General features: G+C 41.8%; 1 protein-coding gene across 10 annotated transcripts in view; it reads right to left on the bottom strand.

Moving 5' to 3' along the window:
• The window catches only part of DENND2B (DENN domain containing 2B), a 146835-nt gene that overhangs the window by 31073 nt on the left and 89581 nt on the right, over positions 1–26181 (bottom strand). For 7 of the 10 annotated variants that reach the window (XR_014519558.1, XR_014519559.1, XM_083476909.1 and 4 more), the window contains 6 exons: positions 25538–25674; positions 11423–11571; positions 6861–7076; positions 4904–5000; positions 3584–3628; positions 1177–1361 (listed from right to left, as the gene is read on the bottom strand). Coding sequence is in view for 8 of the 10 variants with exons in the window: in XM_083476909.1 (XP_083333035.1) it covers positions 1177–1361; positions 3584–3628; positions 4904–5000; positions 6861–7076; positions 11423–11571; positions 25538–25674 (829 nt within the window). In the remaining 2 variants the exon portion in view is untranslated. Of the gene's footprint in view, positions 1–1176; positions 1362–3583; positions 3629–4903; positions 5001–6860; positions 7077–11422; positions 11572–14501; positions 14522–25537; positions 25675–26181 lie in introns of those variants that run through there. The other 3 variants (XM_083476906.1, XM_083476911.1, XM_083476907.1) reach the window with 2 other exon arrangements.

Raw genomic sequence — 26181 nt, 5'->3', positions numbered from 1 at the left:
CAGAAAGGCAAAAATGTGCCTTTTGAATTTAAACTACTGCCTTTTTGGTTCAAGAGAAGACAAATGACAAAATAGATAAGCTGTGTATTATTATTATTGATATCAGAGCCTCATTGATATCTTTCTCCTCCACACAATCACAGAAACCCACTCAGGATCCTGCTTTTGTTGCTGCTGTACCATTATTGTCTTTGCCTGATTCCATTAGCCTTATGAGATCTTGACTCTAGGCAAAGAAAACTACAAACACTGAGAAGACTGACTTTATGGGTTGTCTTCAACTAACTTAGAGTAAACCCAGTGATATTAATAAGCCTAAGTTTATCGAGGCTATTCATTTCAATAGGCCAATTTTGAGAAAAAGTCAGTGGGTTGTATCCAATGAAAGGACAAGGGAAAGTGATGCCTATTGCAAAGGAGTTCCACGCTGCTGACTCCCTACCAGGGTGCTCCACACACTCCCAAAATCCTATCCTGAGGGCAGAACGATTTCTACAGAATAGAAAGGAACTGTGGCAATTCCTTCTTCCCTAGATCAAGCTGTAACACCATCACCGTGAGCACATCTGTACTATCTATAGTGTGTTACATTCTCCCATAACATTGAGCCAGGGATTGCAATTCGTTTTTCAGCTTGTGCTAAGAGAGGAGTGAAGTGATCTCCCATGTTCACAGAAAAACCATTTACTATAGTTTGCCACATTGTGTGAATGCAGCCACCCTATTTACTTACTACTTACTTACTTACTCACTTACTTACCTACCTACCTAGCCTACCTACCTACTTCCTTAAAATCATTTCTAGGCTGCCCTTTCTTTGAAAATATGACCTCACAGCAGTTTAGAAAAAAACAAAATATCACAGCAGTGGTACCATTTCAATAAAAAGTCTCGTCAAAACATCCACAACATAAACAAGGGTAATAAAAACTGGCATCATTTTAAATTTTGTTTGTAAACCACCTAGAAAATATTTATTGATGGATGACTACGGTATATAAATTTAATGTGAAATATAAAATAATAATGTCCACCCATCTATACTAACATTTCTTAAAATTGGACATGTGTCTATTTTTAAGTTATGCATGTACCTAACAGTGTCCCATATATGCTACAATAGCAGTCAACAGCTACAATAACAATAATGACGGCAATCGAATAAAGTTGTTTTACCTTTGGAAACTGATATGTGACTTCAGGGAGGTAAGTATTTTTAGAGGGCTTCTTCTTAAGAGAAACTACCACAAAATACTCAAACAGTTCACGTTCCTGCCATTCAATCAGCTCCAGTTCCAAAGTCCGGTAACTAGGAGCTCTCTTCAGCATTGACTGGATGTGGACAAGGCGCTGGGTGTGAGCTAATATTAGAAAAGAAGCAAGAAGTATTACTTGGCAGCTTCTGAGATGCTAAGCCCAAGCACGTTCACTTTTAATTCTGCATGTCTTTATTTCCTACATAAATGAAAGTCTTTTCAAATACAGAAGCGATAAAAGTTCTTGAAAAGAAACTTGAGGAATACAACTTACTCAAGCTTTACGAAGTCAGCTGACTGCATAGCATCAAATGCAACAGGCTGTAAACCGTAACGATCCCTATACTTTATTAACAAACAAGTATACATAAAATAACTTCTCACATCACTTTAGAATCAGGTCTGTGTTGCCAAATATGTTTCAACCGTGATGTGATAAAGTCCTCTGGGTGAGATTCAACTAAGGATTCCTGTTAGCGGAAGCCTTACACAAGGACTTCTGCTTGCACAACAAAACTTTCCCTTCTCTCTTCTCCCCCCATGTAGATATGGGTGGGGGGGCTGATTTGAATGAGGGTGTGTATTAGGGAGACATTTAACCCTTTGCCCCCTGCAATGTGGTCCCAATCTAGATCAGGGACTAGACTGATGATAGCATTGCTTTTTAAAAAGCAGAAATAAAGGAAGCTCCTCTTGGAGTGAATGCCCCCAGGTAATATAAGAGCATTACCTTTTGGTAAAAATACAATAACAAATATATAATACTAATTTTAAGGCCCCACAGAAGGAGCAGCAACAAGCTGCAGTTTCACCCATCCATTTCTGCTGCACCTCAGAATACCACAGTAATCTGTATCAACCTAAAGCCAGGAAATTCACTGGAATAAAAGCAGATTCTGGCACTAGCTGGGAAATAAGTCCATAAAAACAGATTTACTGGCCAGACAAAGACTGAGATGCACCAGACTGCTAGAAAGCAAAAGCAGCAAAGACAACTAAGGAGAAGAGAAACTGTGCCCAGCAATTTCACAATCATTTAATCATCATTATTATTACTGTCTTTAAAGGATTTTTAAGTGATAGTCATATCCTCCATATTTCTTCTTATTTTTTTAAAAAAACCATTCCTTTATATGAAGCTTTGCATTTAGTGCACCTTAATTAATTTGCTCCATGTTCAAAAAAAACTGTAAAAAGAAGATAAGCTGCAGAAAATGCTGGTTCTGAGCAGGTGCTCCAAGCTGGGAAGAACTGTATTGGGTAGCTTTCACCTTAAATGCCTACTGCCGCCAATCTATAATAGGGTGATGACAGTACTGGCATATTATATAGGCTTGCTATAGATAATGATTACTGATATAACATATCTACAAAGTGCTTTAAGCATTTAGGAAAAGTAGTGTTACAATTGTCCATCACAATGACCACCACTTATTATATTCTTATTGGTTAAATGCAGGGATTGGGAAACCTGTGGCCCTACAGATGCCGTTGGGCTCTAACTCCCATCATCCTCGGCTAGCATGGCCAATGGTCAGGAATTACAGGAGTTGGAGTTCAAGACTATCATGAAAGGCTGGAGGTTACCAATCCTTGATACAAGGCCTTGCATGAGAATAATTAGTTTAGTCAAATGCAAACATCCCAAGGACAATGAAACGGCTTACTGCACCCCCACTGTACCTCTCCAAAGGTCAATTCTTAGGCTCAGGGGGCCCTCAGAGACCAGCAGCATCATTTATGATGATGCTCAGCCAGCAGCAAAAGGAGGACTAGGGCAACAGCAAAGTCCGGAGAGCTCCAAGTTGGCAGTAGCAGCCAGGATGCACCTACAGAATGCTGCTGCCATTCCCTGACCTTGCTGCCACCCTGTCCCATCCAAGTGAACACAGTGCTGCCAGCACCTAGCGGCATGGGTAGGCAAACTAAGGCCCAGGGGCCGGATCTGGCCAATCGCCTTCTAAATCCAGCCCGCGGATGGTCCGGGAATCAGCATGTTTTTACATGAGTAGAATGTGTCCTTTTATTTAAAATGCATCTCTGGGTTATATGTGGGGCATAGGAATTCGTTCACCCCCCCAAAAAAAATATATAGTCCACCCCCCACCCCCCAAGGTCTGAGGGACAGTGGACCGGCCCCCTGCTGAAAAAGTTTGCTGACCCCTGATCGCATGCCACTGCTGCTCCATTGCCACCCTCACGTGCCTCTGCTGTCAGAGATGAAATGGGATGTGGTAAGGGGGAGCTGTAGTTCTATCACCTTGTCTCCCATTTAATTTCATTGGATTGTACAGCAACTAGTAGATAAGGAATGCTGAGCCTCTCACCTTTAAACCTGTCATCTGAATCACTCTCACTCTCACTATTTTCATCTGAAAGAGAGAGAAGGATTCTATTATCAGAAGGAAACTTCAGGTTTGCTCTTAAAGTTAGCAAAATAATAATAAAAATAATGTGTGTCCTTATGTCCTGCAATGAAAATACATGGTCAAGCGATGTTTCATGATTATGGAAATCTTTAAGAAAAAAGTAATTTCCAGACTGCTTGAGGAAGCATTTTGAAAACTAGTTTGACACTTTCCCATTCAAATTCTTTTTACTGAAAAGAGATTGTAACACCTCAGAGAAGTCAAGGGGGACACTTTAAAAGCTTAAGTAGTCAGAAATCTGTATGAATAACATGAATTAATTCTGTGACGAATGCCCACTTGGGTAACTGGGCATACTGGTAGCTAGGCTGGCAACGCATTCACCTGATGTGGCTGCTCTTAAGCAGGCCAACAGCGATGTGTCACGGGCAGAGAGCAGCTATAACTGAGCCAGCAGCAAGCAGTAGCAAGGCTAAGTTCAGATCTAGATATAAGGGAAGGGCCATAGGCCAGCGGAAAGACATCTGCGTTGTATGCAGAAGGTCACAGGTTCAGTCTCCCACATCTCCCTGTCTGAAACCCTGGACTGCTGCTGCCAGTCAATGTGAGTGGACCAATGGCTTCACTTAGTACAAGACAACTTCCTAAGCCCTCTATGTTTTCATGTCTTGGTGTTGGAGTGGTACATCTCATAGGGCAGGAACATCAGGAACTCTCATTACTTCTGCTACACTGGCACATACACACTGGCATACATGATCACATGCACATACAAAGATGCACATGAGATGCACAGACCATAGCAAATGTTAAAAACATTCATTTGGAAAGAATATGCACACAGGATCCAGTTTTATTAATTGGTTTTACTTTCACATTGTTGCATATGCAACAAGTTGACAGAAATAAATCAATGGCCGATGTGGCTTCACCATGAGCACATTTGGGCACTTCAGTTCTGCAGAAATTAGCTGGCACCTTCCAGGAAACATTGAGAGCCGCTTCACACTTTATATAGCAATCAGGTTTGCTGCAGCTATGGCCACATTTCCCTAGTATCTCTTGCACTAAATGTGCAAAATGTGAAAGGCAGATGGGCATTCCTAAACGCTGACGGATGCACACCAGGGACCCCTAATTGGCTGCAATTCCCTAGTTTGTGCTTAGGAACAAGCACCTGACCATGCAGCGTTATCTGTTTATTTATTATACAATATATCAGTGTAAAAGTGACTTCTGTAATAAAAGATGGGTGCTAAAACGGATTTCATGATATACCTCTCAGTGATGCTGTTTCAATATTGGACATTGAAAGCTTCTTCAATCTTTTTTTCCCTCTCTTTGCACTATAGATAGAATTGATTCTTTGTACAAGCTGTAAAAGAAGAGGAGAACCATTAGCCTCCATCAAATCAGCACTTGAACTCTAATAAGGATGGAGAATAAAAAAGGTGTGTGGGTGAGGGCAGCATGCAATGCACAGGATGTGTTAGCACCTCCCCTCCTCTCAGCACACCCTCTGCCCTCTCCAAATCTGCTCCAAATGGTTTGGGAGAAACCCAGAACAGGGAGAAGAGAGGGAGGGGAAGTTCTGTTATGAATGTACTAAACACAACTGCACAGGAAAGACTTAAACATATAAGGAAAATGCTCCATTTACTATTATAAATAAATATGCTATTGTTCATTCTAACTGCTCATACTACCAGATAATTATTCCGTCTCCTTCTTAGATTTGTAAGTTTTTTACCAAGTTGCAAGAGCTTAACTTTAATTGAGGCTTGTTTCAAATCTGCCATGACGCAGCTATCTGAATTGCACAGATATAAACAATAGGACCCAAGTTGGATCAGTGGCGATTTCCTTGGGAACCACCATGACAAACAAAAACAAAAAACTTTAGGCACAAACCATGGATTATAAATAGCATCAGGTCAACTGCTACTCACATTATAATTTAAGCAAAACAGAGCAATGCACCAGTTTGCAGTGATTAAGGGAAAGCGTGTAATCGCCCCTTTCCACACATGCACCTAAAAAGTCTTTTCCAGAAATGGAGTGGTGAAGGCAGACACCCACTGTGCCAGCAACATAACTCAGATGTCTTTGTGGATATTTCATGCAGTTGTTTTCCCTTTATTGAGAGCTAGAAGGCCACATGGCCACAGCAGGTGTTACATGGATATACATGTGCTTTACACCACATGTGTAAGCAATGACGGTTTTAGTGCTTTTACCTTTCAGTTTGAAGTTGGTTGCTGCAGCACAAAAAAAAGCTCAGGGACTTTCCCACCCCCCACAACCCAGGTATTCCCACATGCATTGTTGTGTACAGTGGTACCTCGCAAGACGAATGCCTCGCAAGACGGAAAACTCGCAAGACGAAAGGGTTTTTGGTTTTTTGAGTTGCTTCGCAAGACGATTTCCCCTATGGGCTTGCTTCGCAAGACGCAAACTTGCAAGTTTGTTTCCTTTTTCTTAAAACCGTTAATACAGTTGCGACTTGACTTTGAGGAGCAACTCACAGCACACGGTGTGGTAGCCTTTTTTGAGGTTTTTGAAGACTTTGGTGATTTTTGAAGCTTTTCCAAAACTTTTCCGAAACCATGCTTTGCAAGACGGAAAAAAACGCAAGACGAAAAAACTCGCGGAACGAATTAATTTTGTCTTGCAAGGCACCACTGTATATAGATAGATGATAGATAGATAGATAGATAGATAGATAGATAGATGATAGATAGATAGATGATAGATAGATAGATAGATAGATAGATAGATAGATAAATGATAGATGATAGATGATAGATGATAGATGATAGATGATAGATGATAGATAGATAGATAGATAAATGATAGATGATAGATAGATAGATGATAGATAGATAGATAGATAGATAGATAGATAGATAGATAGATTAGATAGATAGCTAGATAGATGATATATAGATAGAGAGATAGACAGAGATAGATTGATTGATAGATAGATAGATAGATAGATAGATAGATAGATAGATAGATAGATAGACAGGATCCAAGAAGAGCCCTGCTAGATCAGGACTATGGGGAAACGAAAAACACGACCTGAGAGCAATAGCACTTTGTCCAGTTGTGAATCCCAGCAACTGGCATTCAAGGGCACACTGCCTCCAGCAACAATACTTAATTTTGTACTGAATTGGGGATATTACACCAAGGGTAAGAAAAAGCAACAGCATGACCGATTCGTAGTAGTTACCTTTGGCACCCTCCGGGCTCTGCGTGTGGAAAGAAGTTCGCTGGTAGTACTCAAACTGTCTTCATTCAGACTGGATGGAGAGGAGGGAATGCCAAGCTGGGCCAGCAGCAGCATGTCATCATGACTGTGTCTCTTGGGTAACCGTGGTACACGATGGCTTCTCCTTTCTGACCAGTTTCCGATTCTTAGTGACTGGCTGCTGGGCTTTGAAGGTAGCTAAGAAGTAAGCATAAGAAAGTAAGAAGAGCCCTGTGGGATCAGACCAAAGGCTTATCTAATCCAGCACTGTGTTTCATACTTTGGCCAACCAGGTGCCTATGACCATAAGCAGGACATGACAGCAGTAGTACTTGCCTGCTCATAATCTCCAGGCACAGGTATTCAGGGGCACCCTGCCTCTGATCTTGGAAATGGTGTGTAGCCATTTTGTCTAGTACCCAATGATAGCCTTATGTTCCTTTTTGAAGCCATCCGTAGGTGGCCATCATCACATCCTGTTGAAGTGATTTCCATAGTTTAACTATGTGCTTTATGAAGAAGTACCGTATTTTTCGTCCTATAGGGCGTACTGGCCCATAGGATGCACCTCGGTTTTTTGGGGGGGGGGGAATGAATAAAACAAAATTATCCCCCCCCCACCGTGGCTGCCGCCCCAAGCCTTGCGCACACCTGCCTGAAGCACGGGGCACCCTCCGGAGGGCTCCCCGTGCTTTGGGCGACAGGCTGCCGCCCCAAGCCTCGCGCGCTCGGCGGGACCTCCTGCCGGGCGCGCAAGGCTTGCGGACACTCGCCGGGGCTGCAGGCTGCTGCTCGCAAGGCTTGCGGATAACTTCCTGAAGCCTGGAGAGCGAAAGGGGTCGGTGCGCACCGATGGCTCTCGCTCTCCAGGCTTCAGCGAAAGCCTGCATTCGCCCCATAGGACGCACCCTTCATTTTTGGAGGGGGAAAAGTGTGTCCTATGGGGCGAAAAATACGGTACTTACTTTTGTCAGTCTTGAATTGCCTACCATTTCGCTTAACTGGATGACTCTGGGTTCCAGGATGTTGACTGATGGAGAAATACTTCTGTCTGTCCACTCTCTCTACTCCACGCATAATTTTACACACTTCCATCATGCTCACCCTTACCCCCCCTTTAAAAAAATCCAGTAGCCTCCAAATATTGTAAGCTTCATTTGTTGTGAGTTACTCTATCCCCCTGATCATTTTGGCTGCCTTTTTGCACACCTTTTCCAGCTCTACAATATCATTCTGGAAGAAAAACAAATTCCACCCATAGAAACACAGTTATTCCGGCAAAGTCCAGCCATGCCGGGCCTTCACTGAATTTTTAATATAATTAGCAGAAAGACCTCAAATGAGCTTCAGTGAACAGTAAATAAGGAGAGATTGTTAGTCAAGGAGACAAAATTGCCCTTTTCATTGAAAAAGACTACATTCTGCCATTAGTATAATGAGCTGCCTTATACCAGCTCAGAACATTAGCCCTTCTAGTCCCATCACTCTCTTGGCTTGCAATCTTTAACTGGGGATGTCTTCCACAGAACTCTCAGTACTTGGCAATTGACTGCTCTAGGCTTCAATTCTATGAACACCTGCATGGAAACAAATCCCCCTGAACACAGCGGGGCTTACTTCACAGTAAATATGGTCAGGATTGCACAGCTAGAATAATATTTCATCTCTTCCTTTTTAGATATGACAATACAGAGTCTTTCTTCCCTCCCACTAAACATATATTAATAATTCTCTGTGAAGCGTACTCCCTTTTGTATGTCATAATCTCCCACCATTCATGACCCCAGGTTGTGTTATAAGAGGAAGAGGAAGAGGAAGAGGAAGAAAAACCCCTCTCTATCAACTTTTGTCAGACCATGCATAATTTTATAAACCTGTATCGTGCCCCCACTTTACTCATCTTTATCCTAAACTGGCTGTAAACAAAACATTTCCTTAGAGTGGAGCTACCCTACACTCCTGGTCATTTGCCCTTTTCTATGCCCTATTTTTTTTAAGTCCAGTGACTAGAATCCTACACAGTGTGGTTGCACCATAATAAAGGTAAAGGACCCCTGACAGCTAAGTCACGAACGACTCTGGGGGTGTGGTGCTCATCTCGCTTTACTGGCTGAGGGAGCCAACGTTTGTCCACAGACAGTTTTTCCGGGTCATGTGGCCAGCATGACTAAGCCGCTTCTGGCGAAACCAGAGCAGCGCACGGAAACGCCATTTACCTTCCTGCCGGAGTGGTACCTATTTATCTACTTGCACTTTGATGTGCTTTCGAACTGCTAGGTTGGCATAGATACGTATAAAAGCCACAATATTGACAGTTTTATTTGCAATCCCTTTCCTAATAGGATGAAATTCACCTTTCTCACAGCTGATAGAGACTCTAGTCCCCTCAGAAGTTGCTCTTCATGCATTCCAAGAATGCATAGAGGGGAGAGCAGGTCATTCCAGCCCCACACCAAATACCCCTATCCCTGCCACTTGTACCCCAAATCTTGACTAACTGGGCAGAAGATCTGATGGGAAAGCTACACGTATTCAGTGAAACATTCATAGACTCTTGCATGACATCATTATGTTGGGGCAAAGCAAGCATATGTGGTCTCTGCATGTTCTCAGAATGCATGGCAGATAACTTCTGAAGAGAGTTCTTTTCTCCCCACATTTCTCTGTTTAAAACCCAAGATAAAAAAACAACCTGAGCTTTATGGCCTCAGAGTTAAGGTCTGGAATAAACTTAACCACTGAAATGAGCCTAACCATTTTCACCTATCTCCAAGATGCAGATACACCACAGGGGAAGGTATCTGCTCGAATAACTGGAGTTAAGTATGCCCCATGTAACACTATGGAACTCAGGCCATGCTATGGGATTCTAATTTGTTGCTAGGAAAGCATTTTGGCTCTGTGCCTCAGCTATGTATATATACATCAATGCAGGTGTTTCTCTTTTTTACTCGTCTGGCTCAGACTTTGTCCCAGTGAGCCTCCCCAATCAAGAAATAAAAATTGAACACCCCCCCCCAATGTTTACAGCAAATTTAATAAACAAAATCAGAAAATGGCACATGAATGCAAGGGGATATTCCACACAACCGTAATAGCAGTGACTATCATCAGGGGAGATACTGCACTTTTGAGTTGTCAGGAAGTGCAATATCATTCCATTAAAATGTTTCCTTGAGGAAAGATCTGGGGACTGCACTCAGACTGATGCAAAAATATGTTCCACATGTCCCTGTCATCAGAGGTTAGGAAGGTAGTTACTGTGGGAAGTCTACTTGCTTAACACAATCACTTTGGGGGAAGCTGGTAACAAGTTTCTTTTTAGGAAATCATTTGCAATTTGCTAAAAGTTACTGATTTTATTTTGTCCAGTGGTGAAGTTTGTTTCTGTCTCTGATCGTTTTTATTGTATTGTACATTATATATTGCATTCTAATAATCTGCAAGCGCCAAGGGAGGAACTATGGGCTAGCAGGTAGATGGAAATTTTCAAACGCCCATTTGTCATACAAAAGAGAATCTGTGTAAAAAGGTCTTATGTCTTCTGCTTTTTTGTGTGAGATACAAATAATAAGTTTATGTAGTTGTTTAATAATAACCCACTCAATTCGTTTGCTTCAGCACAAACATAAGTTCTAGATTCCTAATACAGTATTGGAAAGAACTAGTTGATCATGTAATCCAAAGCACTCAGACACAGACTATCTTTAACAACACTAATCCAAATTCATGAGAGATGGTGTTCATTTTTATAAAACAAAATCAGACATTTAAAAATCTATTTTGAACAAAACAAATACTCAAGCCAATTTATAATCAATAAGTGAATTCAGAACTAAAGCCCACTGATTCAAAATTAATTTGACATTCCACATACGTCAAGGTTTTTACTGTAGGCTATTATGTCATAAACATTATTTTTTTTCTAGAAGTAAATTACACTAAACCCAATGAGGCATTTTCACATACATCCATACAGGACCAGCATGACTGTCATATGAGGCAACATTGGTTTGGGAGATGAGGAGCTAAAGCAGTTATCTGTCTAAGGAAAATCTTGCTGTGCCTTGCCATTTTCCCATTCATTGTTTTAACACTATTTTTAGTAGATTAGATATAAAGCCTGGGTTGACAATTCATAATAATTTAGGTTAAAAAAACACCACCACCCAGAGCTTTGCCTATCTTCTATTGAAACTGACAGAACATTCAGTGACTCATTCTGGGAGTTACTAACTTTAGCAAAGGGTAACAAACTTTATAACTATATGAAGTATCAAATAGCATCACAGAATTTAAGTGCATGTTTACAGCAAATCTATATAAACTTAAAGCTTCCTTTTTTCTACAGCAAACATCTAAAAGGATTGTACTTCCTTTCTAATAACCTTTTTTGGTTTCATCAAGTTCATTTACAGTTAGTATCCCTTTTCCTACCTCTGCTCCTGTGGCTAGTTCTTTTGCAAGCAAACAAATAAAACACGTTCACATCTAAACACAAGGTCTGAGCATAGCCCAGCCCTCTTTAGGACATGCTGTATTACCTGTGGAGGTGTTGTGTACTTCCTGTCCTGCGGAGTCCACATCCTGTGCAAAGTATCTAGGGAACTTTCTGAGAACTGCTGGGATTTTCGGCCTGCATTACGGGCTTTTAGTTCCACATCCTCGTACGGATTTTCCTTGGGTGAATCTCCTTAACAAATTTTTTTTAAGGAAAGAAAAACAGATAGGAATGTAAAATAAAAAAAATCATGTGAACTAAGCAAAAGGCTCGTAGAAAACCTCCTTCGCTTCCAGCGTGACTCATCCTTCCAAGTGCAGCTGGAAGTACTTGGAGGAAATTCTGGCTACGAAACACTGCATGGTGTGTTTTTTTCTTCCCTGTAGCGATTTCACAAGACTGCTTTCTGAGTCCCTACAGCTCTGTCAAGCTTTATTCATGAATGTAAAAGAAAGCGTTAAACACACAGCTACTTTCAGGAGAACCAGGCAGATTGCTAACAGATCAATCCTCTGTGTGTTTACTCAGGAGTAGGGATGCCATCAGGGCAGGGCTTGGGGGGATGTGTCCAGGGCCCCTACTCAGCAGAATGAGCAAAATGGCCCCAAACACAGCAGGGCTGTCTCACCACATTTTGAAATGAAGGAACACTTGTTGCTATCTACCGTGGGAGTGTGTGTGTGTGTGTGTGTGTGTGTGTGTGTGTGTTAAAATTATTAAATTCAGAGTCAAAAATTACCTAACTGCACCACTGCTCAGAAATCCTACTGAGTTCAATGAGACAATGTCCCTTGTAAAATGTGTTTGTAGAATTGCAAATCAGAGAGTTACAATTGACTCTCATAATAAAAATTATGGAAGAGGTTTTTGTTTTGTTTTGCAACTGCCTTAAGCACACTCGGGCTTGGTTTGCATGTCAATTTAATTATTGTTACACTAAACAATGGCTATGAACACACTCCCATTTCCTCTATTTACTCTGAATCCAGTGGGCTCCCACTGTTGGTTTAGGAAGCAATGTACACACGTCAGCCACAACCCAAATCCATCTATATCCTCTTGTTTTTTTTAGGAAATACTACATTTTGACACGCTTTCCCCAAAACCTGCTTCAATCTGAATTAATAAGAAGAATGGCCTAGCTGCAGTTAAACTGGAAAGCTGAATAGTGTCTGAGTTGTAAAGGTGAATGTGGAGCATTTTGGTGTGCATTGCTGAAATTATGGGTGCTTTGTTCTTCTTCCACTCCAGCTGCTGTCATGCTGCTAGGAGCTAAGCCATTGTAAACCTTAGGGTTACATTTATACTGAGGCTTCTGATTTGTTTTCCCCCTGCCCAAACAAACCATGAGCAGTAAGCCAAGAATAGATCTTGGTTACTATTGTTATCACTCATAGTTTGGAGAAACCACAAGCCCTAGTTTAGGTACAGCAGCTAAGGAGAAGTGAGGAAGGAGCCAAGAGCACCCACAATTTGAGCAGCAGGCACCAGCACACTGCATGATCACCTTTTAAACCATAGTTTGGTTTAAGCAGGCTTTAAACCAGGTGTAGAGTCTTCCAGATGGCACTGGACTGCAACCCCCATCATCCCAGGCCATTGGCCATGCTTGCTAGGACTGATGGGAGTTGAAGTTCAAAGAAATATCTGGAGGGCCAACGGTTCCACGTCCCTGGTTTAAAGCATCGTGTGAACCAAGCATGTGCATAGAAAGGCAGGATACAGATTATTGTAATAAATGAATGGTAAAAATAATAATGCCATTGTCCGATCACATCTATCATCTGTCACCTTATAGTGCAGGAGTTAAAGGAGCAAATTATATTTTTGCAAAATAGGGGGAAATGCATAGGTATAGTCATGATGAACTCAAGCAGAAGCTGTTACCTCACACCAACATTCATGTAACATTCTCATTTCCAATTTCTACAAATGTTTACAAAATCTAAAGGAAATGCTACTCCTACATAAAAATAAATATTGGGTAACCTCAATATGAAACACAAAGCAGGCCACTCAACTAGGTAAGAAATATCCAAAAGCTTGATGGGTCAATAAAAACAAAACCATAAAGAAAAACTGACCTTAGGCCTGATTGCAGGCATGCCCCCCATTTTCATTTTTTTGTAACAAATTCAATAATTTTGAAAGTTAGGCTTTAGTCAATGTTTAAATCAGGGCAGTCCAACTTTGACACTGAACATGCAGGCTGCACACTGCCTTGATGTGCGGGGGTGAAAAAGAGCAAGGCCAAAATGTGATGCCCCCTCAGCCCTCATGCTACCTTCCCAAAGTTGGATATGCGAGGTGTTGGGCTTTGGAAAGGAGGTGTGAGGCTCTGGAAGGCTCACATTCTTCCCAAAGTTGGGAAAGCACTAACTAGACCAGGGGTCAGCAAACTTTTTCAGCAGGGGACTGGTCCACTGTCCCTCAAACCTTGCGGTGGGCTGGACTATATTATGGGGGGGAAATGAACGAATTCCTATGTCCCACAAATAACCCAGAGATGCATTTTAAATAAAAGCACACATTCTACTCATGTAAAAACACGCTGATTCCCGGACCATCCGCGGGCTGGATTTAGAAGGCAATTGAGCCAGATCTGGCCCACGGGTCTTAGTTTGCCTACCCATTAACTAAGCTTTGGAAAGGAGAATGGAGGACTCTAGGACCCTGCCAGAGCTCTCACTCCTCCTGCCCAAAGCCAGGGCCTTGCTTACCCAGCTTTGGAAAGGCAGTGCGAAGGCTGTGGGGTTGGGAGTCAAATGCTGCTGCTGAGGGCAACCAAAAAGGCATTGAGGGCTTCATGTGGCCCTCAGGCCAGGTGTTGCACCACCCTGGTTTAAATAATTCCTCCAGGCTCAACTACACAGGAGATGTGTTGGTACCTGCAACTATATGAACACAGAAGTCCTTCTAGGAAAAATCAAGGGTCCACAATCCTGTTCCAACAGCAGCCAGCCAGATATTCCCAGCAGTTCACAAATAAGGGCCCGATGGCAACCACCTGCCTCTGTTGCTTTCACCATGTTACTGCTGAAACTAAACGTTTCACTTAGCTATCATGGCAATTCTTTAAACCAACCCCCCCTCCATTAATTTATCTAATTATGATGGACAACCTGCCCATGAGGTGGGCTGAAGCAGCCACCTTGGGTGGCAGACAGCTGTGGGGGCGCTCTGCCTACCCCGTAGCCAACTGGGTCCTGCTGCAGCGGCTTCTTCTGGCAATATCTTGGAAGAAACCATTGCAGCCATGTGCAGGGGAGGAGCTGAGGCACCTTCCCATTTCACCTCCGCCAGCAAAGCAGGACAGGCTGCCCCTGCTAATCATTTTCTAAAGTCATCTAAGTTAATGGCCAAAACTACCTTTTGTGGCAGGAAATTCGAAGTAAGTGTTGCGTGGGGAAGTTCTTCCTTTTGCCTGTCCTGAATCGACTGTCTATTGGTGTAACTGGATGATTCCCCACCCCACCCAGTAGCCAATTTGGTGCCCTCCACATGTTGAGGGACTCCAGCTCCCATCAGCCACAGCCAGCATGGACAATGGTCAGGTATGATGGGAGCTGCAGTCCAATAACATCTGGAGGACATACTGGCTCGTGTGTGCAGGTGTGAATTAATACAAGAGAAAGAAAAGTGCAGTGCCTATGTGTGCAAGTCTAGCACTGATAAATTAACAGTGAGGACTAAAGAATGGAACTTAAATGAAAAATTCTGGCCAGTGGCAGAGGAATGAAATAATTACAGATCTTCCTCAGTGTTGATTCATTTAGAATAAACTAACCTACAGATATTATTATTTTTTTAATTAAACAATGCTACTTTCACTATCTAAAGTGTAGGCAGTGCCTTAAAGGGCACTGCACACAAACCAATATTTTTGGATTGTTTTAATGACAAACCTTGAGCAGCTGCTGCAATAGAAAATGGTTCAATTGGCAGGCCTTGATCATTATCTCAGTAGCATGGAATGTAAATGTATAGAATGCACTGGAACTCACAAACCCTGGAGACAAGATACCTCCCAGCTCAGATGAAGAATAATTTAGAAACTTATTTGGCTATTTTCAGCAAATAAATTTTAATGGAATTTCAGTCTTTGTGGAGTATGAATATGAAGCCATAAATATTATGATGATACCTTGAAGAGACTGCCCAGAGAAAAAATAAGGACAACAAGCTAGTGTTTCACAATCAGTTCTGAAAAATGAGAAATTCAAAACGTAACAAGTGCAAAAAAAAAATAGTAACTTAAAGAAGATCAAAGGAATTTGGAAATATCGGCAGAGGTCAGTTACTCTAACTGACACAAAGTCAGGAGACTGAAGTCAGCTCAGGACATTAGCTGTGATTTGCATTTAACAAGCAGGTTTTTAAAACAGCATCAGCTGGAAATAGAAGGAAGGAAATGTAACCCTCTCCTTGACTGGTAAAGGTAAAGGGACCCCTGACCATCAGGTCTAGTCGTGGCCGACTCTGGGGTTGTGGCGCTCATCTCGCTTTATTGGCCGAGGGAGCATCCGGGTCATGTGGCCAGCATGACTAAGCCACTTCTGGCGAACCAGAGCAGAGCACGGAAATGCCGTTTACCTTCCTGCCGGAGCGGTACCTATTTATCTACTTGCACTTTGACATGCTTTCTAACTGCTAGGTTGGCAGGAGCTCACCCCGTCGCGGGGATTCGAACCGCCGACCTTCTGATCGGCAAGTCCTAGGCACTGTAGTTTAACCCACACTAAGGTGCTAAAGGAAATCCCTCATCTGAAACCATTATCTGTTTTGGGGAAATGGCACCAATACAACATTTTCTCCTAATGCAAATAGCAGCTTAAGATGGCAGATTTTTCTCAGAACACAGCAAGGGGGAAAGGGGTTAAATGCAGTAAAGACTGGAGATTGGTTTACACTGTTCAGTGCTGTGGGTGCAAGCATTAAAACCTATAAGTTTGACACCTGAAGACTTAGGAATAGTATATAAATAAATAACATGAGAAAATAAAATTCTAAACTGTTGGAAAGGTAAAACCCATTCTGCTATACTGATGCCAAGCAGACATTTCATTGACACTGAAAACTTTTGTAGGGATTATTTTGAGTTAACATTCAAGATCCATTCTTTAATATAATTAAATGAGCCTCCCTTTCTATGACGAATCATTTTATCATATTATTTATCTATTGCATTTATTTATCTTCCCCATAACAAATGGGTTACAAACAAGTTAAAAACACAGAAGTCCCCGGCAGAAAAAGTCACATAACAGCACACTATGAAACCACCACAAACAACATAGCAGAGATTAAAAGAAATTCAGTCATAATCATAAAATCAAAATGAGGAGAGCCACAAAATCATCTTAACAGGGCTAAACCATATCATGACATCATTGCGAAAGCTTTGGAGCCGTTTACAAACAGATTTTAAAGGCCTGGGGAAAGAAGGGTGCCAAAAGGACATTAAAGGTGGCACCAGGGGAGCCTCTCCAGGGAGGGCATTCCACAACTGGAGAGATGCCATCAAAAATGTCCTCTCCTTCATAGCCATTCCCAGCTGCTCAGATTGTGGGAGCACTTGGAAGAGGGCCTCAGCTAATGGCCTCATGGCCTGGGTAGGGACAGATGAGAAGAGGCTATCTTTCAAGTAATGAAGTCTCAAGGCTTGAATCACTCTCCCACAGGTGTTGAAGGAAAAGAACAGACTTTACTTCAGCTTAAGACCACATCTCTTAAATCCAGCATTTTGCAATATGAGAATTCTAACCACAGGTCCTTAATGGAGGTCAACTGTCTTTAAATTTTTAATCTCCCCCCCCCCCCCCGCTTTCCTAGATTCCTGAATCTACCGCTTCCAGTGCATTTATCTGCAGAATAGTTTTGTTGGCAACGTGGTGCAACATTTTGTCCAAAGTAAGAGCAAATGAAAGCCATGGTAAAATAATCAACACACTTTGGGGGAAATAAAGAATAATGTGCTGGGGAGTTGAAGCACTGATGAGTTGTTTGTGATGGTTGCACTCCTTCAATGTGCAGCTCCGAGGAATGCAGCCAGCCCCTCAGTGCAGCAAATGTCTTGCCACACTGGCTGTCAAGCGTGGCAGATGGGAAGCCAAGTCTAGGCAAAGCTAAGCGAGCCAACAATGAAGTGAGGCAAGAATGAAAAATGGCATCAAGAAAAACAAAAACTGAATTCCTCATATAATTATCTGGAGCAGCATGTTTCCTTTGCACTCTGAAAGCAGGGATTTATCAAAGGGAATTTCATGTAGCACATAAAGCATTTCTGCCCGTTAATCTATAACTAAGAGAACATATTTGCAACTCAAAAAAATCTGTCTTTAGAGGCATTTTCTAGGCAACACAAATAGCGATTCTCAAAGCAGGTGTTAGCTTGCAGACAGGCTTGAACAATCTGCTGCTCCTTCAAAACCACAATCCTGGCTGATTTGGGACTGACACTGGCAAGCAGACTGGAAACAGGGAAGATGAATCATTGTTGAAGCTGTGAGCAGACAACGGTGGCGACCTTCAGTTCCCTAGGTTCAAGAGATTGCATTCTTAGGGACAGAGAAGAGCCTGCTTCACCTTAAAAGACAGGTTACAGATTTCCGCAGAACTTTGTATTTTGAAGAGTGTTCCATGTATGTGTATACTTATGCTCAGATGAACACTGACATACATGAAAATTGGGCCTAAATATTAGTAAACCATGTTTTCAAGAACATAACTGATTTAAGATACCATTGAGAATTCCCGGAATGACACATTACAGGGCCAGTGGTGCCAAGGATACAACAAATGACTCTGTATAAGAAGACTGCAGGTTCAAAGTCCTGCCAGTCTCAAGGCCACAGGAGCTGCCTTGGGAATGGCCATAGGTTAGTAGAAAAGCACTCGCTTTGCATGCACCCAGGTTTAGTTCACTGCATGTCTGGAGAGGGCAAGAAAAGGGTCCTCCCTGAAACTGTGGCAGCTGCTGCCAAGCAGTAGAAACCACAAAGAGCTGGATGGATCAATAGTCTGACTCAGAATAAGGGAGCTTCCTATATTCCTAAGGACAAACTCAGTCATCTGTTACCACACCACAAGGAAGTCGGGGCAGGGCAAGCAGACAAGGTCTCACCTGCTCCCGATACATATATTCCCTGAACATGGATGTGCTGTGTGAACTGGGCTACAAACAATGGGTTTTAGCATTTTTCTCTAGAATAATTCAGTATTTGCAGATGCATGTCCATAGTCAAAACTTTGAAAATTCAATCATGATAATCAAAGATTTAAAAATATGAAAGTAAAAATAGGACTTATTTTTAAAATGTGCAAAATTGTGATAGGTCAATGAAGGTCTGCTTTATTGTTATTGAGTAGTTTTCAAGATGGCATTCATAAGAATTGAATACCATGGTTGGGTCAAGTAACTTCCAGAAGAGTCATTTAGGAAAGCTCTCCTTGTACTGCATATAGAGCTGTCAACCTATTAAAGAAATTTCAATTGATTAATCGTATGAGTTTTAGTTTATTAATCAATTGATTGAATCTGCACAAATTTGAATGTCAGTAAAGCAATACTACTGAGGTAGAAGGAAGCATTCTTTCTTCTTCTTTCAAACTTACTTTCAGACATCAGTTGAATGATGGTGGGTTTTTAATGCCGCTTGTTTATTCTGTTCACTTGCTGAGTTTCCAGAAAGTCATCATATGCAGCTATCACCTTTTATTTCAAGCTAATCTTAAAACAATAAGAAGTTCTCAATTAATTTAGTATATAATTCAAGCTCTTCTCAGACTCCAGAGAAAACCTCTAGTTAAGCTCATAAATTACTACTGAGCATCTAACAAAAACAAGCTTTTTTAAAAAGAGAGGAATGGATCCAAACCAAAATCATTTTTCTGGACATCCATTAGCTTCGAAAAAGTCTGGACTCTGCTCAAGCATTTGTGACTGACTCTAGTATATACTATGGGGCCAAATATAAAACAAAAAAAGTGCAAGTGGAGGAGAGTTTTGGAAAGGTTGTATGATGTCAAGTCTGCCTCTAGCACTAGACTACAGTGAGCTTCTATTGCTAAGGTGGACTAAGAAGCCCAAAAGGAAACACCTGTAGCCTCTAGTAGGGATTTTTGGATCCAGATCAGACCCTTACAGTTCCTGTGTGACTTTACAATAAAACAATCTTTTTAAAAATCCCCACGAGCAATGTTGTTTAGTCTAATGTGTTCTGCTTAGTGATGTAAACAAAAGAGACTGGATCCAACAACAACTTCTTTCCTATTTTTCCTTTCAATATAAATTGATTTCAGTGGAATTATCTAATGGCAAATTATGGAGAGGGAGGACATATTATCCTGGAAATGTGTGCAAAGTGCATTCAGGACTATAGCTTAAGCATATGAGAATTTGAGTGGAGTAAAACCAATTGTTGTTGTTGTTGTTGTTTACTCATTTAGTCGTGTCCGACTCTTCGTGACCCCATGGACCAGAGCACGCCAGGCACTTCTGTCCTCCACTGCCTCCTGCAGTTTGGTCAAACTCATGTTTGTAGCTTCGAGAACACTGTCTAACCATTGTGCCCTCCATCTTTCCCAACATCAGGGTCTTTTCCAGGGAGACTTCTCTTCTCATGAGGTGGCCAAAGTACTGGAGCCTCAGCTTCACGATCTGTCCTTCCAGTGAGCACTCAGGGCTGATTTCCTTCAGAATGGATAGGTTTGATCTTCTTGCAGTCCATGGGACTCTCAAGAGTCTCCTCCAGCACCATAATTCAAAAGCATAAATTCTTCGGCGATCAGCTTTCTTTATGGTCCAGCTCTCATTTCCATACATCACTACTGGGGAAACCATGGCTTTTCCTATACAGACCTTTGTTGGCAAGGTGATGTCTCTGCTTTTTAAGATGCTGTTTAGGTTTGTCATTGCTTTTCTCCCAAGAAGTAGGAATCTTTTAATTTCGTGACTGCTGTCACCATCTGCAGTGATCATGGAGCCCAAGAAAGTAACATCTCTCACTGCCTCCATTTCTTCCCCTTCTATTTGCCAGGAAGTGATGGGACCAGTGGCCATGATCTTCATTTTTTTGATGTTGAGCTTCAGACCATATTTTGCGCTCTCCTCTTTCACCCTCATTAAAAGGTTCTTTAATTCCTCCTCACTTTCTGCCATCAAGGTTGTGTCATCTGCATATCTGAGGTTGTTGATATTTCTTCCGGCAATCTTAATTCCGGCTTGGGATTCATCCAGCCCAGCCTTTCGCATGATGAATTCTGCCCTCCCACAGTAATTCTAATTAGAATACATACATACTGCCGGATCGCACCCCCCAGCCACGCTGCCACGCCAGATCACACACTCCGGCCGGGCACAATCGCCACCGTGCGGATCGCCCCACCCCCTTGGCAGATCGCCCACACCTGGGTGCACAGCATTGCTCCAGGTGCCCAAGCTCTGCCGCTGGCAGTAACAATGAAGGTGTGGATAGTAGTTGACAAGAATATGTGCCTTAGTCACACAGCATTATTTTCAAATTTATCAATAGGGTAAAACTAAATACTCATACAGCAAGAACCAGGCAAACACATCTAAAGGAGCCACAAAGTGCTGTAGGAGTGGACGATGAGCAAAGGGGGAATAAAGAGAAAGAAAACCTTCAATTAATTCCTGCATTGCTGGGGGGTTTGGTCCCTTCCAACTCTACAATTCTCCAATTCTCTGAACTTTGTCATAGCTGTATTCACAGGACTCTCTGAAGAACTCAGGAGGCTGAGACAGAACACGCTGTCACTATTATGCCAAACCATTCCAGTGTTAAAGTGTGGGTCAGAGTCAGGCAACTGTCAAGCTGCCACCTCATCAAAGACATTCACCAGCTATAATGTGAGTTATCAAGGCCATGGGTACCCCAATCTGAGAGGAAATGAGGCACAGGATCAGCTACTAGCACAGTAGAAAAAAGGTCTGACAGCAAAATAAAGGGCAGCTAGCGTTTTAGCACGTTTGACAATTCTCTTACAGTTAGAACAAATGCTATGCAGAGCAGAACCTCAGAATGTATCACCACACCAGCTCCTTTGGCATTTTGGTCCCTTCACTGTCCCTCTTTCAGAGGCAGGTGAAAATATTTCAAAAAGTTTTTGCTTTGTAGAACAACACATGCCATTACAGTGGTACCTCGGGTTACAAACACTTCAGGTTACAGACTCCACTAACCCAGAAGTAGTACCTCGGGTGAAGAATTTTGCCTCAGGATGAGGACAGAAATTGTGGTCCGGTGGCACAGTGGCAGCGGAAGGCCTCATTAGCTGAAGTGGTACCTAAGGTTAAGAATGGTTTCAGGTGAAGAATGGACCTCCAGAACGAATTAAGTTTGTAACCCGAGGTACCACTGTATGGGGCGCTTTTAAACTAAGTGTGCTACTTTGATCTTCTTAATGCTTTGTACTATTTTAAAAGTTTCTACATTTATAATGAACTTTGATTGACTTTATTTCACAACTGTAAGTCACCTTGCGTATTTCTGTGGAAAGTAATTTCAAAACGCAGTCAAACAACACTCCCATGCCACAGTAGGGGTGCTGTTGTAATATTAATTCTAACTAGTTACAGCCATATAATCTGAAAAGATAACCAGTCCTTAAATACTGCAATAAAGCAAAGTAGAACAATTCTCATATCTGAGTTGGTCACGATATATTGCTACTTTTTTTTTAAAAAAAAAAAGGAATAAGACATCTGTGCACCAATGCACAGAGCTATAATAAACCCAGTCTTTAACTCCATACCTGCGAGAAGAACAATCTGATATATGTGCATGCACTGTGTGTTTAATGGGACTCAATGGTTTCATAAGTTATATATCAACAAGAAATCATTGAGTTTCTAATTACAAACCTAGTATTAATAGACCTCTGAGGAAAAAGAAGGAATTTTAATCAAACACATTCCTCTCAAAGAAATATACTAGGATATAACTATTTGGGCTTCAAGTTTGCATGAATGGGAAGGATACCAGTATTGAAGATGAATGTATTACCATGGATCCTAGTTTTATCACTAAATAGAAGTGGGAGCTGCAATAAAATGTTGCTGTGGAGTGCTGCTGTTCAGGATTGCAGCATTCTGCGGCCGCTGTACATGCTTAGTTCGTATTCAACTGTTATTGAGGTTCACAGCCTTAGAATTTGTTTTCTAAATATTTGTGTACTTCTACAAACTTTGTATTTGTACTTCTACAAACTTTGTATCATCAGCATGTGTACTTCTACAAACTTTGTATCATCAGCAACAGCAGCACACAACAGGGAGAAATCATCATTTCTCCCTGTTGCGTGCTGCTGTTGCTGTTTTGGCTACATAAAGAATGACAGTCACACAGTCAAAACTAAAGGGAATGATTCCAGTATAAGTCAATTCATCATTATTAGCATTTCGGCAAATGGTACTGTCATTTTTTGTTGGTTTGTTAGGAAAAAGATCAAGGATTATTGTTCACACTGTGTGTAAAACGGTTGCTAAAGTAGGGTGGAATCTCCACTTACATGCAGAAATTCTGAGTAAAAAACTGGTACACTGAAGAGAGGTTTTGAAGTTGGAATAAAGAGAAATAAAACTTTGTCAATCCAGTTTAAAGAATCACAATGCTGTGAACAGGCATGCACCCAAATTACTGTGATCAATGGCAGTGTGGAAAAAAGTGGCAGGCACTTTCATGCTCTGTTGGTAGTCACATAGTCATTCAAAGTAGATTTATTTATCTGTAATTTTGGACTCCAACTCTTCCTCCAAGGAGCTGGGGTTGTTGGCTTCCCCAGAAGTGTTGTTTGGCCACTGCTGAGAATACGATGCTGGCTAAAATGTACCCTCTACCCAATTCAGCATAACTCTTATGTCTGTTTTCTCTCAACTATGTGTGAGATACTGACTTGCCCAAGTCTATCCATAGGCTTCACAGCACACCAAAACACACACACACACACACACACACACACACACACCATGTCTCACCATTCCACCTGCAACCCTCTAGACAGCTTGTGATAAGATAGATTGAAAAGTTTTCAGAGTTTTATATTCTAAATTCGTAACATTTAAAACGAAGGCAGACTTGCAGCATATTCCATTTACTCATCCTTATTTGATCTTTCAGTAAAGGGCGGGTGAGAAATCTTATAAATAAATAAAAGAAGACACAGGAAATCACCTAAAAATAAGAGCCTCCGCAACTCTTGGACACGTCTTGATAACTGGGGGAGAGGAACTTTTTACACGTAGTAACTCAGCTGGCTATTTAAGCCAATTATATTAGAAACATATTGAAGTGGCATATCAAGCCAAGAAAAAATACGCTAGCAATCTGAAAACTAATGCTCAAATAGCGTTCAAACAGTTCTTTCTGTCTAGAACTTCTGGTTATACAGTTGTACCTTGAAAGTAGAACAGAATCCGTTCCAGAAGTCCATTCGACTTCCAAAACGTTTGGAAATCAAAGTGTGGCTTCTGATTGGTTGCTGGAAGCTCCTGCAGCCAATTGAAAGCTGTGGAAACCATGCCAGACATTCAGCTTCTGAAAATAATTTGAAAACTGGAACACTCACTTCCAGGTTTTGATCGTTCAGGAGCCGATTTGTTCAGGAGCCATGGCATTCAAAATCCAAGGTACGACTGTATATCACTTATAAATGATTAATAGTTCTTTATAATTGAGGCTTCAACTCAGTGTTTTGGGATAATAGGAAACTTCCTGATATGAGTTCAAACCATTGGTCCATCAAGCCTAGTATTGTTGACACTGACTGGCAGTGGTTCTCCAAGGTTTCAGAGCAGAGTCCTTCCCAGCCCTGCCTAGAGATGTCAGGAATTTAACCCAGAACCTTGTACATGCAAAAACATGTGCTGTACCACTGAGATAAAGCCATTCCCCAGATTTGTGCATTTGGGAATTGCTGCTTCAGAAAAGTCACGAAATCATAAAGGGGAAAAAGGCATGGAAGATAAAGAAAGGTGTCTTTGCCAATGCCAATGAATCAGTATTTTAAAAGCACCATTTATATATCCTCTTAAAAACTTCACTCTTAGCCTATATTTCATATGATTTATACCAATAACAAGGATAGGTATACACATCCAGAGTATAAAACTTAAGAGTGTTTGTGTGGATAGATAGATAGATAGATAGATAGATAGAGGGGTGCGAGCTCCTGGGGCTGAGCCCTTTGGGGACCCCCATATATTTTGGGGGTAGAGGCCGCCTCCCCACATGTCTGCAAAGCACATTGCAGCTCCAGTGGCAGTTTCCTCCTCCTGCTACAGCAGAGGGGAAGGAGGGTCAAAGCAGCCTCCCACCCGTGGAGGCAGCAGGAGGAACAAAGGAGGAGTCACCTGCCATGAAGCTACGCGGCTGCCATGTTTGTCCCAACCTCCTGACATCGCTTGCATGACATCACACACATGACATTGGCATCGTCAACTGCCCTTGCAAGCTGGCACCTCTGGATGGATTGAAAGATAGATGATAGATAGATAGATGATAGATAGATAGATAGATGATAGAGATAGATAGATAGATAGATAGATAGATAGATAGATAGATAGATAGATATAGATATGGAAGTGTTAGACATTTTCTTTTGTTGGCGATATTAATCTGCTGTTCTCTGTAGGTGTTAGAAGTGGGGGATGAACTTTTAATCACCAAAAAACAATATAGCTGGCAGAGAAAAGAGATGAGGGCTGAGGAAGGTAGCTGCTGCAGATGAGTTTACACAGACATCCTCTAAACATAGGCCAAAAGCCACCTCCTACAGGAACCACCCTGCTGTTTAATAGTTCTGCAAGCTCTGCATCTATTTTTCCTTCTATATTCTCTAAGCCCACAGTGGGTCCCCAGCCAAAGTCTTCACAAACAATGATTTACGCCATGAAAAACATGGTGATGGCTAACCAAGTAATCTCTTTCCAATAAGACTGCTCAGTGAGGTTTAAAGGAATCAAGACCTCCTGCCTGCAGTCTGCGTATAATGTGCTTGCTCTGACGTTTCAGCCCATTTACCCTTCACTTAACGGCTTCTTGCTGTTGTACAGCAGGGCACATATTCAACAAGTCACTGCCTAACCACAATTGCTCAACGTCAAGCAGCTATTTTGTGTGCCGCAACAGGTCCTTACCTACAATGTCTTCGTAGGCATTCTCTTCTAAAGTGCTCTTAGATCCAAACTTGTGCTGGCTTTCAGTTCCATTCTCACTTGGGGAGGGAGGGTACAAGGACTGGAGGCTTGAAGCATCTTCAAACTCAAAGGATTTTCTAGAGTGGAGAAAATGTAAAAGGATAATTTTCCGATTGCCTAATTAACAGTGCTTTAAAGCTCAGTGCAGATATTAGGTGGCATTCAACTAAGTTTTACTCAGGCAGACCCACCGCAATTAATGGACCTAACTAAGTCCTTGTTCATTAATTTCAATGGACCTGTTCTGAGTAAAGCTTAGCTGAATGCCACCCATAATGCTAGCAAGGGTTAAGGTATCAGAAGAAGACGGCTGTATACTCTTCCTCCCTGAGTCTCCCCCGTCCCACACACACACCACGTCTGAGTCTATGATGAGATTCTTTGGTTAAACATACAGAATAAATCAGTGACTGGACTGTTGGTTAAAGTTAGCTCCATATCACATCTAAAAACATACATCCACATTATCTTGCCACACTTAGAAAATACACAAAATACTGAATTACTTATGTATCAGACCTGTGACGTACCAACCATGTGATTTGTCAGATTGTGATTTTGCCATAACCCCAAGGTGGTGGTAG

Source organism: Podarcis liolepis (assembly GCF_965112155.1).
Source record: "Podarcis liolepis genome assembly, chromosome: 1".
NCBI classification, from domain to species: Eukaryota; Metazoa; Chordata; class Lepidosauria; order Squamata; family Lacertidae; genus Podarcis; species Podarcis liolepis.
This window is presented reverse-complemented; position numbering and strand designations above follow the sequence as displayed.